The sequence below is a fragment of the Anopheles marshallii genome, chromosome 3 (genome assembly GCF_943734725.1).
Source record: "Anopheles marshallii chromosome 3, idAnoMarsDA_429_01, whole genome shotgun sequence".
NCBI classification, from domain to species: Eukaryota; Metazoa; Arthropoda; class Insecta; order Diptera; family Culicidae; genus Anopheles; species Anopheles marshallii.
Window position 1 is genome coordinate 38,094,347 of NC_071327.1, and position 16,195 is coordinate 38,110,541.

The window sequence follows — 16,195 nt, forward strand, 5'->3', positions numbered from 1 at the left end:
TGCAGTTACAAGCTGGAACGAGAGTGTTTAGCATCCTAACATTTAAGGTATAGGTTGGGTGATTTTGCACATTTAATTTTCGCAATTATTACATATACCCTCGCGCATGTATGCGTGCAGCACTGCAGTTTTGCCGTTCTGTCTAGTTATTACTGGAATTGGCGTTTTAACTATAATTTGCAGTTTATCAACCTACGTCCATCTCGATAATCCATACGGTATTGTAATGTGTTTGATAACAGCTTGATAATGCCATCTTTTAAAAGCTTGTGTATCTTTTTATCCGACACTATTGTGACAATACCGCGCACATTTTGCATGTGTGTTGCGTGTTTTGATGTGTTTGATGAAGTGACTTTATACTTTCGTTCACTAATAACATGTACTCTTTGCTACTCGTTGTTACACACACACACAACACACACATTTCCATCGTACTAAGTTTTAGCAACGGTTTAGGAATAATCGTCCTTCTCCACTCGATCATCAACGAAACGAAAGTGTTGTTCTTTGCACATACTTTTATGCACCTGTTGGTTTGTTCTTTCTTCCTTAAGCAACTATATCTTATGACTTTGACCGATTATAGCATAACGCCAGAATTCGAGGACTATTTGAACCTTTGTCGCTTGTTTTGTGTTACTCCGTACAAAAATAGGAAATTTTAATTTTCTCTAGCAATCCGCATCCCGAATAACTGCTTATAGCATAAATGTCTACCAAACGTGCTGCGACGATTCGCTGATCATAACCATGCCGTGACGCTTCACCCTTGCTAAGCAGAGTGCTAAATGAATCAAATTAAATCCTTGCCCCAGCGATTCATCTCAGTCGCGACGGCATTCTCTTTATAGGGGATTCGATGTGTCCATTATTCAATATTTCTTTCATTAATCGCTTGTTTCCTTACCCAGCAACAAATGTTACCGAACACTGATTGTAATCCAGATGTCTTTTTCTTCATACTTTTTTGGCTGATTTGTTATTGATTATTCATCATTCATAATAAGAGATAAGGTATAATAGAGTAATTTCCATAGCTCCAAACTTTCCGAATTCCCTAGAATGCACTCATCCACGATGTTGACGCGCGGATCCGCGGATACTTCTACTTCGCAAGAAGATACCAACAATTTAATTGCGATTCTATTCATTTCCCCAGAGTGCGAATATAAGAATCGTGGTAGAAACATTGCGAAATGGTGTGGGGGAGCGACAGGAGTAGAGAATGGAGAACACATTTAGAATCGTTTGAGGAGCGCAAACGAGTAAAAGTAATGATAATCTTCACATCATTCATCATTTTCTACATCCAGCAGGGAACCATAGTTGCTCACTAATCCCAATGCTGCTGTTGCTGTACGTACATTGCGGCATTTGTCCATGATGGTTCGAAGCTCAAAATAAGAAATAAAAGTTTACAAAAAAAAGCCCTAAATTGGAATAATGATTGATAAATGATAGGGGTAGATGTTGCCTCCATCGACAATGCACCTTTTCTCCAATCATCAATTTCTCTTCAGCGAGCGCAACTGAAGCTTCTATGCTTTCCACAGCCAGCTAGTTGTTTGCTGGCTTTCCTCCTCTCCCCCATTTCCACACGGTGGCGTTCTTCTGCAGGGTTGCGCAAGCCGTTTTACTGCTCCTCGTCACCAAGTTCCTGCTTGATTTTGGAAAAGTCAAAGTCCTCGCCAGTGCCGCGCTTGAAAATGTCAAGCACATCCAGACAGGTGGTCTCAAAGTGGGTGGTTGCATCGTACGACTGCGAGATGAACACCTGGGACTGCAAACCTTCGTCGGTCGGTTCGTAGTAATCCGTGATGGACACGAACTTTTGTGCGACGGACCCGAGCAGATCAAGACCCGGTTTAATCTCTGCTTCGGGATTGGCGGTTTCCACCGTGGTCGATACCATGGCAATAAACCATCCCTTAGCCGATACCTGATGTGTCGAGCTGATTAGCGATACGTAAATGTCCGACTTGCGGTCGACCTGCATCTGTGGAATGATGATCTGAGTCGAAAGGGCATCCTTCGTATTCGGGATCGGATGATCAAGCAAACAAATGCAGCGAATAACCTTTCCCGTGATGCGTACCTGCCGATGGAAAATGGAAAGACGTATAGGCTAGCGACACTACGACCTGATCAACATATAACAACGTTTCTTTACCTTGTTCGGTACATAGGTGGGATCGCAGTAGACCTGTTTACATTTTGCCACCTCTTCACCGGAACGTACGCCGACGACTTTTCCGCTAGCGTCGTACACAATTTCATCGATCGGCTTGTCTAGCATGTACGTACCGCCGTATATAGCCGACAGGCGGGCAAAACCCTGAGGCAGTTCTCCCAAACCGTACATGGGGTACAGATACGGCGACTTGCCGTAACGTGCGAGCGAGTCCGAGTACAGCTTAATGCGATTGATCGTTTTGATGGCCGGTTCGGTAAGATACGAATCATCACGGTACAGGGCCAGTGCGTGACCAGTGAAATCTTGAGTGCTCTTCTCCAGTCCGAACTTTTCGTACAAGGCCTGCATGTCCTTGGTGGATGGGTCAAAGTCCTTCCATGTTTTTGGGTCGTCCGCGACAAAGTCCTGCACGTAGATCAGAAAGTTACGGAAGCGTCGTTTTTCAAACAGTCCTGAAAAGATTGTGTGAAAAAAATAATTATATCAAAGCATTGCCATAGCGTATCAATGAAACTCTTCCTTTTTTTGGATTGATTATAGTCTATCAAATCAAATCGAAGTCGAATTTATTTTGTATGACACAATGTCCCAAATCCCAATGAAACAACAAAAAAACGTAAGCGTGTGGTTGATAATCGTATCTAATAAAAGCTTTCACCGTTTACGGTACCCGGTTCATGTTCGGTGTAATATAGCTGTCGAACGATTGGTAATACTTATGGATAATATTAGTGTGCGGAATTGAAATACTAATGAGTAAATTGATGCTACACGCTTTCGTACCGTCCATCTTTTCTTTTTCTAGTGTGCTCTTTAAAACATAACCAGCAACGGTTCCTCTTGCAACGATATATTCATGAATGGATGTTTTCTTCCTGTTGTCCAAATGATTGCTTGTCTCTCCGTATGTGCTTTGATGTCAAGATTTGCCCTATGCCCTCAACACCATCATCACCAACAGCATCCATACATGATACCGTATCAGCGGGTGAGAGAGAAACTGCCTCCCGGGTTGATTCTAGCAGGAAAACTTGGAACCATCGAGCAACGTGTCATTTTCCTTCTATTCGTTTTGGTTCATTTTTCGCACTCTTCAACGAGCGTTTCCACGCCACAACACTCCATCATTACGTGTTTTCATGCGTATGCCTTCGCGCATTTCTGTGTGCGTGTGTGTGTATGTGCGGGCCCCCCATTACTGTGCAATTGGAAAATGGACAATATAATTCAGACACGGTTCGCTCGAGAGCGGGAAAGAAAGAGAAAGATACTACAGCAGGCGGCACTACGTCACTAACAGAAGAGGGAGAGACGACACTACGTGCAATCAACATGAGTGAATGCGTCGATGTGAGTAAGCAGCAGGCCCACACGACCAAAGAGAGAAATTTTGGGTGCAAAAAAAGAAAAGAAAAAGAACGAATTGTTGGAAAGTACCGAAATTTCAGCTGGAATCTCCCCTGTACTTTAATGGGCAAAGGTAAACCCTACTTCAGGAACTTATTCTGCTGCATCATATTAAATACTACGTACCCATCAGATCCGATGCAAGAGCCTCCTTTTGATCGACCGGAACTTTGGAGATTTTGCCACCTTTGTAAACGTAGCTTCCTTCCACTGACTTGAACTCCAAATAGCGGGTCACACCCGTGTGTATAAGCAGCTTCACCAGCAGCCCGTTGGCCATCAGGAATTTGGGAATCAAATCCACGTTCCAGTCCCGACCGCGACCATACTTTCCTTCCGGAAGGTCCACGACGAACCGCGAGAACAAATCCTCGAGGGGCGTAATTGAAGCCGATTCACCTCCATAATACTTATTGCGGTCGATGTGCAACACTTTCTTGCCCGACACGGAGAGCATGCCACTCAGGATGCACTCCTTTAGGCCGGTTCCGAGCACGATCGCGTCGTATTCCTCATCCATGATGACGGTGCGTTACGACGGGCGTTTTTTTCCTAGTGGGTCGAAATGTAACTGCTCGCACAAGGAAGGGAGTCTACTGCACAACGCACACGAGATTTCGACGCGACAGAGGGAGTGTCGATGGTTGCGGGAGTTGCTGGAAACTTCTTCACCACCTTTCTTTTTATGGTTCCTGCTTAACGATGGCTTTTGCGGATGTCCTTACCGTTGCTGTACCTGCACCAAATGCACAACAATTTCCTGCAGCGCACACTGCTCTATTCGGCGAGAAACTCGGCTGTACACCGCAAAGAAAATAGAGGCTGCAAAAATCGACCACTACGCTACTGTAGAAAAAACACGATATGAAAAAATGATGATGATGAAGTCACGGATGGTGCACAAACACGGATGATACGATTTCGTTGTTTGACATATCACACTGGTAAGTTCCATAGACGTGTGATTGAAATAATAAAATTTAAATTAAAATAACCAAAACCGAAATCATTTTGAATCCAATTCGCTTGTTTCGTGAAAAGTTTGATGTTGTTGTTACAAAAAAAATTGATCCAATTGATGCAATGCATATTAGTTCTCACAAGTACTTTTTTCCACTTCATCTCAATCTCACATTGCATTTTTCGCATGGATTGCAGCCGAGAAATTATTCATTCAAATTCAAATCATCACATGCTGTCAGTTAATTTCTTAAACCACGGCCTATGTAAAGTCAGCCAAAGAAAAACTAAATAAAACTGCACATCTCAAATGTGCAATATGTGTTGTTTGAAGATTTGGTGGAAAGACAATGTATGATTTTCCTCGTTTTCAAAGATTGTAAATAAAATTTTAAAAATTAGAGCTATGATGGATATTCAAATGAAAATTTCATCGAAAAAATCATCCTAATGGAGTAGTCGATCCAAACCAAAACAGTGTTTCTCAAAATGTAATTACTCATCACAGCGTATCAATTTTAGTTACAATGCGCAGGGTTAACGAAAGCTGTCATTAAACTTGACCCGCGATTCTGCGTACATCAACTGTCAAACCTTTCAGCATGATAAAACCTGGCGTTGGTATATTTTGAGGACAGTTGACGATATCGCTGGTATTCCACTGGAAGGTGGAAGTTTAAGTTCGTCGTGCGTTGTGGGATTGAGTTCGTTTTCAAGTTTTCCGCAAACCTAACTTTGTTACCGTGCTTGTTGCTGTGTTTTTAATCATTTTCCTTTGCACGTGAACGAGATTTCGTTACAGTTCTAACATAAAGAGCCGCTATCCACACGTGAACGGTCCGATATTTGTCGCTCGCGAGTGCAGTGGCCGTTTTAACCGTTATGTCTGCCAAGGCAACAGCATCGTAGTGACGAAGAAAGTAAGCCATTCTGCGGATTAGCTTTCTCAGCTCTTTTCATCCGACCCTAGCACACGGTGAAGGTGGTGTCGTGGGATACAAAGTTTTGTGTGTTTTTTTAAGCGTAAGTTTTGCTTGATGATCAATTCGCATGCTTTCGCAAATCCTTGTGATGGTAGTATGTTGAATAAAATGTCGTAAAAGAAAGGCAAAGGCCGTGGAACCGCGCACCCACTTCGATGCAAAAAAAATCGCTAGAAGCACAAGAGAAAAGAATTCCGTGCATTTCTTCGTGTGTGTTTTTGTGTATGTGCGTACGTATGAGCGCGCGTGTGTGTATGTGTTTGTGTGTGTGTGTTCGTTTACTTCCATACGTATTCGTTTGTGATTCACGCACATGGGCCTGGTGGATGCTGAACGGTTTTGATTGTCTCTTGCTCGCTCAACCGCCCGTGCGCCATTGGTCGGCCGTCTCTAGCGTTTTCTTCCTGTTGGTTATCCACGATTTCTCCGGTTGCTCATCTTCGGCATGATGATGGTTTTCGATGCTTCTTCTGGTGTTTCGAAACCGTGCAGAGAATGTAGCGGCAACGCACAAGAAATGCTCCGTCCACATTTCTAGCGTAGGAGCAAAGCGAGTTTATATAGAGCGGTAGAACAATAACAGTCGCCACGACTACAACTATTCAGCAAATGCCACACACAGCAATCCAGACCGCAATGTACTTCACTATGGCAACAATATCAGGATCAGACAGGATGGTTTGTGCTTCGAACGGGACCTTCTGTAGATACATACAAAAAGATATTTTTTTTTAAATTTTATTACTGCTTCAGCTCCAATTTCACCCCGTGAATTGTACATGAAATATCAGCTAATAGATCAACCTTTGGAAGATGATCCACTAAACTTGAAGATCCTTTCCAAAGATCGTATTGCATTTGTCAAAGTCATGCAACCCTTCAAGCGGCACCTGTTTTTCTCCAGTTGTGATATTGCATTATGTTGTTCCTGTTCCGACTCTAGAGCTGAACTGGTTTTATCAGATAACCGTTATCTTGCACAGCAATATACTTGAGATTGTTTCCAAATAGAGAGATTCGTACCTCGTTCTGGCAAGTCTCCATTTCACACCCATTCTGTCTCTTGGAACCGTGCTATACGGTGCGCTGGTTTGTATGTTGCTGCAATGGGTTGTAAGTTGAACCGTGCTGTACAATAAATTATTTACACCTGGCTATAACAATGAGAAATTTAACGTTTCGAGTGGCCTCTGTAAATTTCGATAATGTACAACATTAATGTTTGTTTGTTTTTGGGGTCTCTTGTGTCATTCTTGTTCCTTTTCTGGTGTTGGGTGAATCAGATTCAGACTTACAAATTTTATTGAATCTTTAAACTTGACAAACAGAAATTCTTATGTCAGAAGTTAAAATATAAAAAAAATATCTTTAAGGACTCATGAATCGGTAAGGATTCGTGAATATACAAAGAATTATGAAAATTTTGAGAGATGATTGATGCTTTGAATAACTTATTGCTGGAAAAAATAATAAGAAACACCACTAATCTTTTCGATGTATTACTCTTCTAGAGTTAAGCAAAACGTTAAGCAGTTAAGCAGCCGTTCTTTTTGTATAAAAAAAAATATATTCGAAACGATCGCCACATACAAAAGCAATCGGCGATCGACACAGAACGCAATAGTACATCTACAACATCTAGATCATCACCAACAACCCCCAACACTAATAAAACATATTCGCAATCCAACATACCCGCTATAAGGCAAATCTCAATAACGAATTGTCTTGCGAAATCGTGCATTTCACAGCATGCGCTATAGAATTAACGATATTGAACCACGAGCCAATATTAACCATATTGGCGAGGGATTATTGTGACAATAGGGATGTGTATGCCTCGGCACGAGGCGCAGTCGGGCACAGCGAGCACGTTGGCTGGATCAGGTGAAGCAAAACCTGTCGGAAATCAGGAGTCTTCATGGTTGGGAAGCTGCAACCAGAGACCGAGTATCCTGGAGAATAATTGTTGACCCGGCCATGTCACGACGACATGTTCCATCTTGAGAAGGTCAACGAGAGAGAGAGAGAGAGAGAGAAAGAGAGGGATGTGACAGTAGTTGGCTTGTGTTGGATAAATTTTTGAAAATACCTCAAAGGTAATTCCTTCGTTCTAAAACCTATGTTGGGTTAAGAGTTTTTTAATATATTTGTTTGCATACAATGAACATTTGATGTACGGCCCTAGTTTGTCTTTTAGTCTCATTCCGATTACGTTTAAGTGTGTGTGGATGTGCTTTTTTTTAATCATGACCTTCAGGATCAAGTTGCTTAAGTAATGCTAGATTGAGCGTTTAATTTGGGCACCCAATTTCAATTAGTTCCTCGGTGGCTTAGCTTGGCAACGCAAAAAAAAACACTGTCACAAACATCTCGTTTACACGGACAGTCTGTCAAGATATGAAAGGCAAACAAATTTCCATGACCTTTAGGTCAGCTAGTCTCTCGAAAAGTAAGCAAACGCACACAACCACGATCATCAAAACCAGTGCACGGCAAGGCAGTGCTGTGTTCCACATTGGTTGTATGCTGCTGTGAAAAGGGGAGGAATGGCAAGATCAATTCACGGTTTACGATCATGCGTCTCTTTGGCCGTTTCACGATATCTTGTTTCATCCAACAACGGTCTAGCTGCAACGAGAATTAAAAAAAAAAACTAACTACTTCTGCTGAGAAGGGGTTCACTAGTTATCTTTGAACATTCTTGACTGTGTCCCACCCGCGAGCGACAACTGTTCTCATTTAGTGTTTATTTACAGTAGTAAGTTGCTATTGCCATGTCTCACTTTTCCGGTTTCACTGCAAGAGTGTGGTGCACATTCAACGATGTACAGTATACCGCAGTAATATTGTTGCATTAGTATAATTTATTAGAACCACCCAGTGGAACATTTCTAACACTGACTTTAACAGCGAGTTATAATATGTAAATTTGGATCGTGCTTTTGATCAAATCTAAAGCCAAACTTATCGCTGCAGGAAATTCTTCAAAAGCGAACGATTCATTTATTTTTCCCCGTCCCACGTACTTGAAGGCTTAAACCGTACGTATCAGCTCGCTCGGAAACTAAGCACCGATGTGTGCCATTTAGGCCGCACCGTAGCCCAAGGTGGACAACTTTCGGGCTGGGTACATTATTCAGTGCGAAACTGGTAAACTTTTGAACCTTGTACGGGTACGATCCGGACAGCATCGGGCGATAACGTTTTTTTGTTGTTGCTGTTTGTGCCTTTGTTGTTTTATTCCACCTCCTCGAGACCGTGTAGACGAAATATGCAGTATCACGTTTGATCTTTAATGGCAAAGTTGCGGAATTCGTTTATCAATGAGTTCCATTAATGTAATGGAACCTTGCGCTGCTACAAGTGGTCGCGCTTTGATTAGAACCATATGGTATACCAGGCCACGCATACTCACACATGGCCGTGATTGTTGTTAGATTTGGCTGCGATTTTCCATTGGTCCGAATGCACTTGAACTGTCAGCAACGGCGCTGAGCAGCCTTATGCCCTGAACGGAGGCGAATAAATTGGATATACTTCACGAACGCTTGGTTTTCAATTAAGCACGTTATCTCCTTTTGTCGCGCTCTCTTCCATCGCCGGGCGAAAAGGAAGGCCGGAAGAAAAGCATCGTGAGGAGATTGCAATTTGATACTGCAGTGATTGCAATCATTTGATCGATTTGGTCGCTTCCCATCCCCGGTAACGCTTTCTTTCCCCTCCCTCTCCCACAATACCGAACATGTAGTGTGAGTTTTACATGTAGCGTGGCCTTTCATTGCCGATGCAAGATGTTGATGCAGCGCTTGCGGTGGCCTTTCCGGCCAAGGAAGTGAATTTCGTTTGAAAGTTCAGCAGCAGGTTTCGGTTTCACTGCTACCGTGAAAGAGGAGATGGCGTATTTAAAGGCTTATTTGTTTGCTGCCTATCATTTTTCTTCGCACCCAACCTTTCGTGGGGTGAAAGGAAAAGAGTTACGGTTGGTATGCATGTATGATGAACTCCGCCACACTTAACGGCTGATAGGACGATCTTTTAGCTTAACTGTTTTGTTGGATTATACCGTTCATCAATGGAAAAGTTGATGGGAATAGCCGGTTACTGGTTTACCCGATGGGAATACCCGAGTTTTCCTCACTATTGCCCTTGTATTCACGTACTGCACTTATGGTTGTTGCATTGCGTTGCGGTTGGTTTTCCTTAGATTTTCTTCATTTGCCATTTCGTGCGAGTTGAGTGCTGGGCGGTTTTCAGTTTTACAATTGTCTCACGTGCATTGGCATTGAATTCATTGTGCCTTGCATTTTGCATGTTCTTTTGTTATGAATGAGCTGCGTGTTTCCTCAACTACACTATGTTTGCCTTTTCAGTGTTGCTTCATATGGGTAGACAAACGCATACACACATTATATGATTGATTGTTTGCCGTACTGCTTATCTCTGGCGGGCTTATGTTGAAATACACAAAGGTATGGAACCACTCGACAAAAGTTTGTACGATATATGATGGTCTCGGTATTTTGTTTATATTATTCAATATAAACAGTGTGTAACCCACAGCAAGCTTGACCATATATGCAACGTTGTTATTTCGTACGTTTGTTTCTTGACATTATAAAGATTTTAACGATGTCCAAACATATGAAACATAAAAAATGAAACAAACGTGAGTTTTCTATTCTATCGATTTGATCAAATTTATCAGCAAACGGTAAAATTGTATTGAAAATTAGAAACCACAGTTAATGCACAATTATATAGTAGGACGAAACAAAAAGATCATCTTATTTTGTTGCTTACTGAAGCAACACTGCTTCAACTAGTGATGAGAAAAATCGCTCCCATCAGGCAGGGATTCGATCACAGTAATCATGGCGAAATATATATTTTTCTGTGAACATATTTTGTTATTTTAGATATTTAAAGCACTGCAGACGTATGCAGTTAAAAGACACACCGTCTCTATAAACCAACAAAAGCAGAAAAGTAGTATATAGAAATAACAAAATCTTGGTACACTCGAATTCATACGAAGTAATTCCATTTTTGTAATAAATAATATGGATCCCATTAACACGTCCTTATCGTTACAAATCCCGAACGATTTCACATCTTGTTGTAAAACATCTTGTTTTGGATTCCTCGAATTTCAAACCTCGGATGACAAATCCTCCGAATCCGGACTCTTGTGTTTTGAATTTTGGATTCTCATCATGACAGATCCGGATTCAAAAAGATTGTTTGGGATTCCTGTCCAGAGGATCCTGGAATAAGGATTGGATACGGATTGATCCGATGAAGCAACGGATCCCAAAATCCGATGCGATCCGATCCGTCCAATACTAACTCCAACTCGAGTACGAGTACGATAACTCGAACTCCAACTAATGAAAAAAAAAGTTTTGTTGAAATATTATCTACATCATTGTTCATTGATTATTTTGCCCATGATGAGGACAAATATTTTTGCAGTTCGAGTAATTCTTCTTTGAACCGAATAAATACTTTGAATAACTATTATAAAGTTTCATGAATCTTTAAAAAATCAAGTTTTAATTTGGTAAATCAATAACTAGTAAATCATTTTGCAGCAATGAAATAACTCAAATGATCCCTATGTAAGAATGAAAAGTAGAAAAACCGCTACAATTATTAACTTTATGAATTGTCCGATGAACTCCACATCACTATGATACATCAGAGCTCCTGCAATATTTCGATCTCAGGAAAACTAGTACAGAAAACTTAGAATTTTGGTTTCCCAGCGTTATAAACTGCAATATTTCACCAATATAACACCGAATCAAATATATTTTGTAACCAACGACAACAATTTTGCATTCATGTTCCTGTGTCTGGCGAGAGTTCTTAACAATCCAGTTGTTTTTTTTTTTTGCGGGATCCGTAACTAATAAAAAGTGATTTGCAATAATTCACCCATATGGGTTTCACGCTACCACATGATAGTAGAATTTTTTCCCATGTAACAAATCACGCCGTTAGCATCAGCAGCGAAATTAAAAAAAGCCACATGAATTTATAGTGAGTATCGATTTGTTGCTTAGTGCACGAATAAAACGCTTACTCTCTATGCCGTGCACGGCAAAGAGAAACCACAGGCCGTCGGTGGGAAGGAACGGACTTCCGTTATTCTGAGGTTCCGGTACGTAGATTTGGCTGATGAGTCTCGGTCCGTAACCATATCGGACATAATCTGCTGGCTAAGCGTAGCTGCGGCAAGAACGAATGACTGTACCGGTACTTGGTCGGAGGGAAACGGTGCACTGAATCATTCGAAAATTGGATCGGCGAGAACGACGCGCACGTGAGAGTGGAGGCATGGTTGTTGGGAAATCCGGCAATGGTGTTACTTTGTGAAAAGAACGATACTTTTTTTCTGTTGCTTTCTCTCCGATTGGATAATAATCGCGGCTGATGCTTGCATGATTTAAACGAAAATGATTATGCGTAGCGTTTTTAATCGAAAAGTGTGTTAAAGTGTAACGTTGGTTATGGCACGATAGGAAAACGTGAGAAATTGTTGAGGAATTCAGGGCGATTTTATGCGAAGGCAAAGATTGATAGTATCAAAAATCATATTGGTATAAAATATAAATGTTTGAATAAATAACAAGACTAGAACGCTTACTTAATTAGAAACTTAATCGCACTGCAAAGCAATGTAATTTATGTTTGAAGCGAGTGTGTGAAGCACCACATGCCTAGAATCAATCGAAAATAGAAAGCAAACAGCGAGAACATAGTTTTGTCGTTAGGTTGCTGGCTGCATCCGATTAAAATTAGATAAATTGTCTGTGTTTTCTTTCCGGATTGCCTTGCGTGTTGCCGCGATGTGCTGGCATTGAGCAATTCCGATTTTAACCGCAGCGAATGTTACCCGCGGCTCGGTTGGCACTACATGGCTAGGCCTGAGATTTAATTAATGCTGCATGGTTTTGTTACTTCTTTCGCCTTTTGTGTCCAGCGTTGTTTGTTGGGCCTTGGGTTCTGTTGCCTCTGTGCAATCTAGTTTGGTCAAGGAAAGGTCATTAATTTTTGCACAAATTTGCATAACGCTGGTAACTCATTCGAATTGCTTTTTGGTCGTTATTAAGGGCTAATATATATATATATTTTTTTAATTTCATTCTTTTTTTAGTATTCTAATTCATATTGAAAAATATTTCAAAGGAGACCAATACCAGTAAAGGTTCTAATTATTTATTGTTGTTTTATTGTAATTTCAGCTAAATGGCCAGAAAGTATGTAAATGTTACGTCTCGTAACGATGACAAATCCCACTCTCGAACAGACCCCTGATGATCATTGCTGTTTGTGGTTCGTTTGTATGTGTGTACAATTCGTGAAAGGTGAAGGTGCGCACCAACTCACGGTTTGCCTGCTGGTAACTCGTCATCCGCAACACTCGCGACGCTTTCTTACACGTAGGCAGCATCGGTACGTTTTGCTGGCTGCTCGTTTTTGGTGGCGTCTAGTGCGGAAAAAAAACGCCTAAAACTTGATATGAACTCCCTACCCCGGACAGAAGCAAGCGACAACATTCGGTCGCGTGTACTACACACTTCTTTCCGGCCATCGAGCTCACCCCGCAGTGACCAAACATCGCGCCAAGAGCAACATGACATTTATTTGGCAAAATATGTGCCGCAACGTAGGTTCACCTCGCACCGTTTCTCACCACTTCTTGTAACGCTACCAAACTTCACCACCACCCGGTTAGAGTCTTGGGTGAAATCATATGTTTTCTCCCACTCCATTCCCTTTCTGCGCCCCAAAACACACACACTTATGCAGCGTTGTGTTTGGATGTGCAGAATCCGCATATTGGGGGGATGATGACGGCGCTTTTCTTTTGAGATGGTCGGTTTTGTGCGAGAAATGCACAGCTATCATCAACATCATAACAACAACTACCACTACTATTACTATTACTTACATAGTGTAACGTTGCTGTTGCTTCATTCATCGATCGTCGAACTAAGCGAGCGGCACGTGCAGACGTGGAACGTGAACGGTGCAGAGTGTAGCTATGAGAAGAGGGTGTGAAAACAGTCGCATGAGAGAATAACAAGAAATAGGAGAATGTAAGAAGATGTCTGAATATGTGAACGCATCATTGGCCAAGGTTCGACCAACTTCCGCAGTAACAGCGTGTACGGTTCCTTCCGCACAACTTCCTTCCTTTCTATTTACCGTGCTAGGAATTATTTATAATATATCATTTCATTTCTATGTTTTTGTGTATAATTCCCTTCAAAAAAACTATTCACAATTCGCTCTGTACTTTTATGGCAAATAGTTTTGTTTTTGTAACAGGTTAAAGGTTTAATTTAGCATAACTCGCCACAAGTATGCGATGTAATGGCAATGTATGTGATTGTAATATTTGCTAAGGTCGTTTCTACTAAATGAAGTCTCATAAATAAAAGTAAGAAAAAAAGGGTCGCCCCAATTCGTGGTCAGCATATGCATTAGTGCTAGGTTCAGACGACGAGCTGACTTCATACAGGGCGTTAGAAACTGGGTCACTCTGCTCACCGTGGTGGAGTTTAATGTTGGCTGAGCAAAAATATCACCGCGAGGGCAAAAAGCAGCAGCTTTGGTGGTCGTAAAAACGAGAAGGCGAGAGTTTGGTAGTAGTAACCCCACTACCGATGGAGTAGCATAAGACGATCGTCGGTTCTCACAGGGGTAGGGAAGCAAACAGCCAACTTTGTCTGTCGCAGGTCGGGTTGAAGAAGGAAGTTCCAGGGACCTGGGCGATGAAGATTTGTGTGTGCATGCCGAATGGCTTTGAAGTGTGGCTACTACACGGACCACCGTTGGCAAACGTTAGTATTGTGAGTCTGCGTGACGAACGTATTTGTGTTGGGGTTGTATGCGTCCAAGACAAACGTGGTGGCCTATATAGTTGGCGTCTGGTGGGGTAACTTGCATTTTCCGTCTTGATTACCAGTGTCTGCGTTTGGTTAGGAACATTGGAAGAATACTCGATTGTTTAAATTAGAACAATAAAACATTAGAAGGGTGATCCCTTTACGCTCAAAATCGTACAAAGATTAGATGAAATTAGATGAAAAAATGTTAAAAGGAATGCCATCAAAAGCTCGACAATTCACTCAAGAACATGTAGTTATGTAGATTATTCAGTTCATTAATTTGCTTCTTACAAAAAAGTATCCAATTGTTATATTATATCGTGATATAATGTCGAAAAATTATATTATATCATGAAGCAACATTCAATTTTTCATCCAATAATCATTATACCGTTGGGAAAGTTTGATGTCTCAGTTTAAATTTTTAATAAATTGCCTACGTTTACATCACGACACAAACATTGTGTTGTTTTTCCTAGGCACAATTTGTCCTTCTTCGGCTTAAAACTCATCAGCCCCATTGGTGGTGTAATAATCATAGGAAACAACACAACAATTTGCTGCAGTGTTGCTTTTGCGATCAGTTTCAGCTGTTTCGAACCTCTTTCCGTAAAAACCAAAGGCACACGTTTCGCTAAATTCGCATTTACAATGACGCAAACATATTTATGGTGTCGCACAACAAGGTTTGCTGCTGCTGTACAGTGACCCTGGGTTCGAAAAATCCGAAGCACACGAGCACCCCCGAACCAACAGGAAGAAACGAACGCTTCCCCGACAACGGCACTACACCCCCCGGTCACGGTAAGGGTGTGGGCCCATTTGCTAGAGCGGAACCACACATACCACGGCATGGGGCGTAATGGAAAACGTCATCGCTTTCCCAGCCTCAAAAGTGCGGGTTGGCCAAAACAATAAAACACCACCGCAAAACCACAGCTCAAACGGTAGGCGGACAATTTGCATGGACCGCGTTGGGTTTATTTTTCGGTGCGGTTGTAAAAACAGTCCGTCTCCGATAATGGTTGCTGTAGCCAAATCGTGAACACCCGTGTCGCTGTAAAGCATACAGGACTGTGCGGAAATTATGTTCCCATGTGCGAATCGGTAAAAGTTATTGTAATTCATTGTGAAAAATATTAGTTTTGTTTTTACTAAAACTTCAATTTCAATTTACCTTTCCAGTGTTTGATGTCTTTGATTTGTCCCCTGTTTTGAGTGATCTCGCTCTCCCTCTCTGCTTACCGTGTGGGGTACGGGTATCTGCAAAGGGTAAACATAAAGAAGACAATCGTGAAGCTGTCATTTGGCAACGGAACCGGTTTCTTTCTGTGCCGCGATCAGTGGAGTGCCCCGTGCAATGGTTGACCGCTGGCTAACTGGTTAGTGGCCTTGGCTTGAGTTAATAGTGCAGTGGTTTGAAGAATGTTCCTACTGCCATTTGTGTGTGTGTGTAACTTTTCTACAGGATTGATGAGTGAATAATATTTGATGGTCGAAATAAATTGGTTGCACGTTCTACAAAAAAGCTCTGCCCGAGCAGTATCGTTAGAGGAAAGTAATGTGTGCTTTCGCTGTTTGTTTCGTGTGTTTCTTTAAATGTTTCCCCTCGCGTACGTGCTGGATTTAAAGCAAAACCGTGACTACATCAAGCTTGAGGGGAGCCAATGATGGTGAGACCACAATCCCAGCAGGCAGCAAACATCGTGTCGCGATGAGATTGACTGTACTAAATCCATCGCATT

The 16,195-nt window shown here is 41.7% G+C and overlaps 1 protein-coding gene across 1 annotated transcript; it reads right to left on the minus strand.

Annotated features, from left to right (window-relative positions):
- Positions 1-1,636: 1,636 nt before the first annotated feature.
- Positions 1,637-4,124, minus strand: LOC128716325 (rab GDP dissociation inhibitor alpha). The gene is made up of 3 exons (XM_053811245.1): positions 3,731-4,124; positions 2,174-2,649; positions 1,637-2,098 (listed from the first exon to the last, which is right to left on the minus strand). Exons 1-3 carry the CDS (start codon positions 4,122-4,124, stop codon positions 1,637-1,639), a joined length of 1,332 nt encoding a protein of 443 aa, XP_053667220.1.
- Between the last annotated feature and the right edge of the window lie 12,071 nt (positions 4,125-16,195).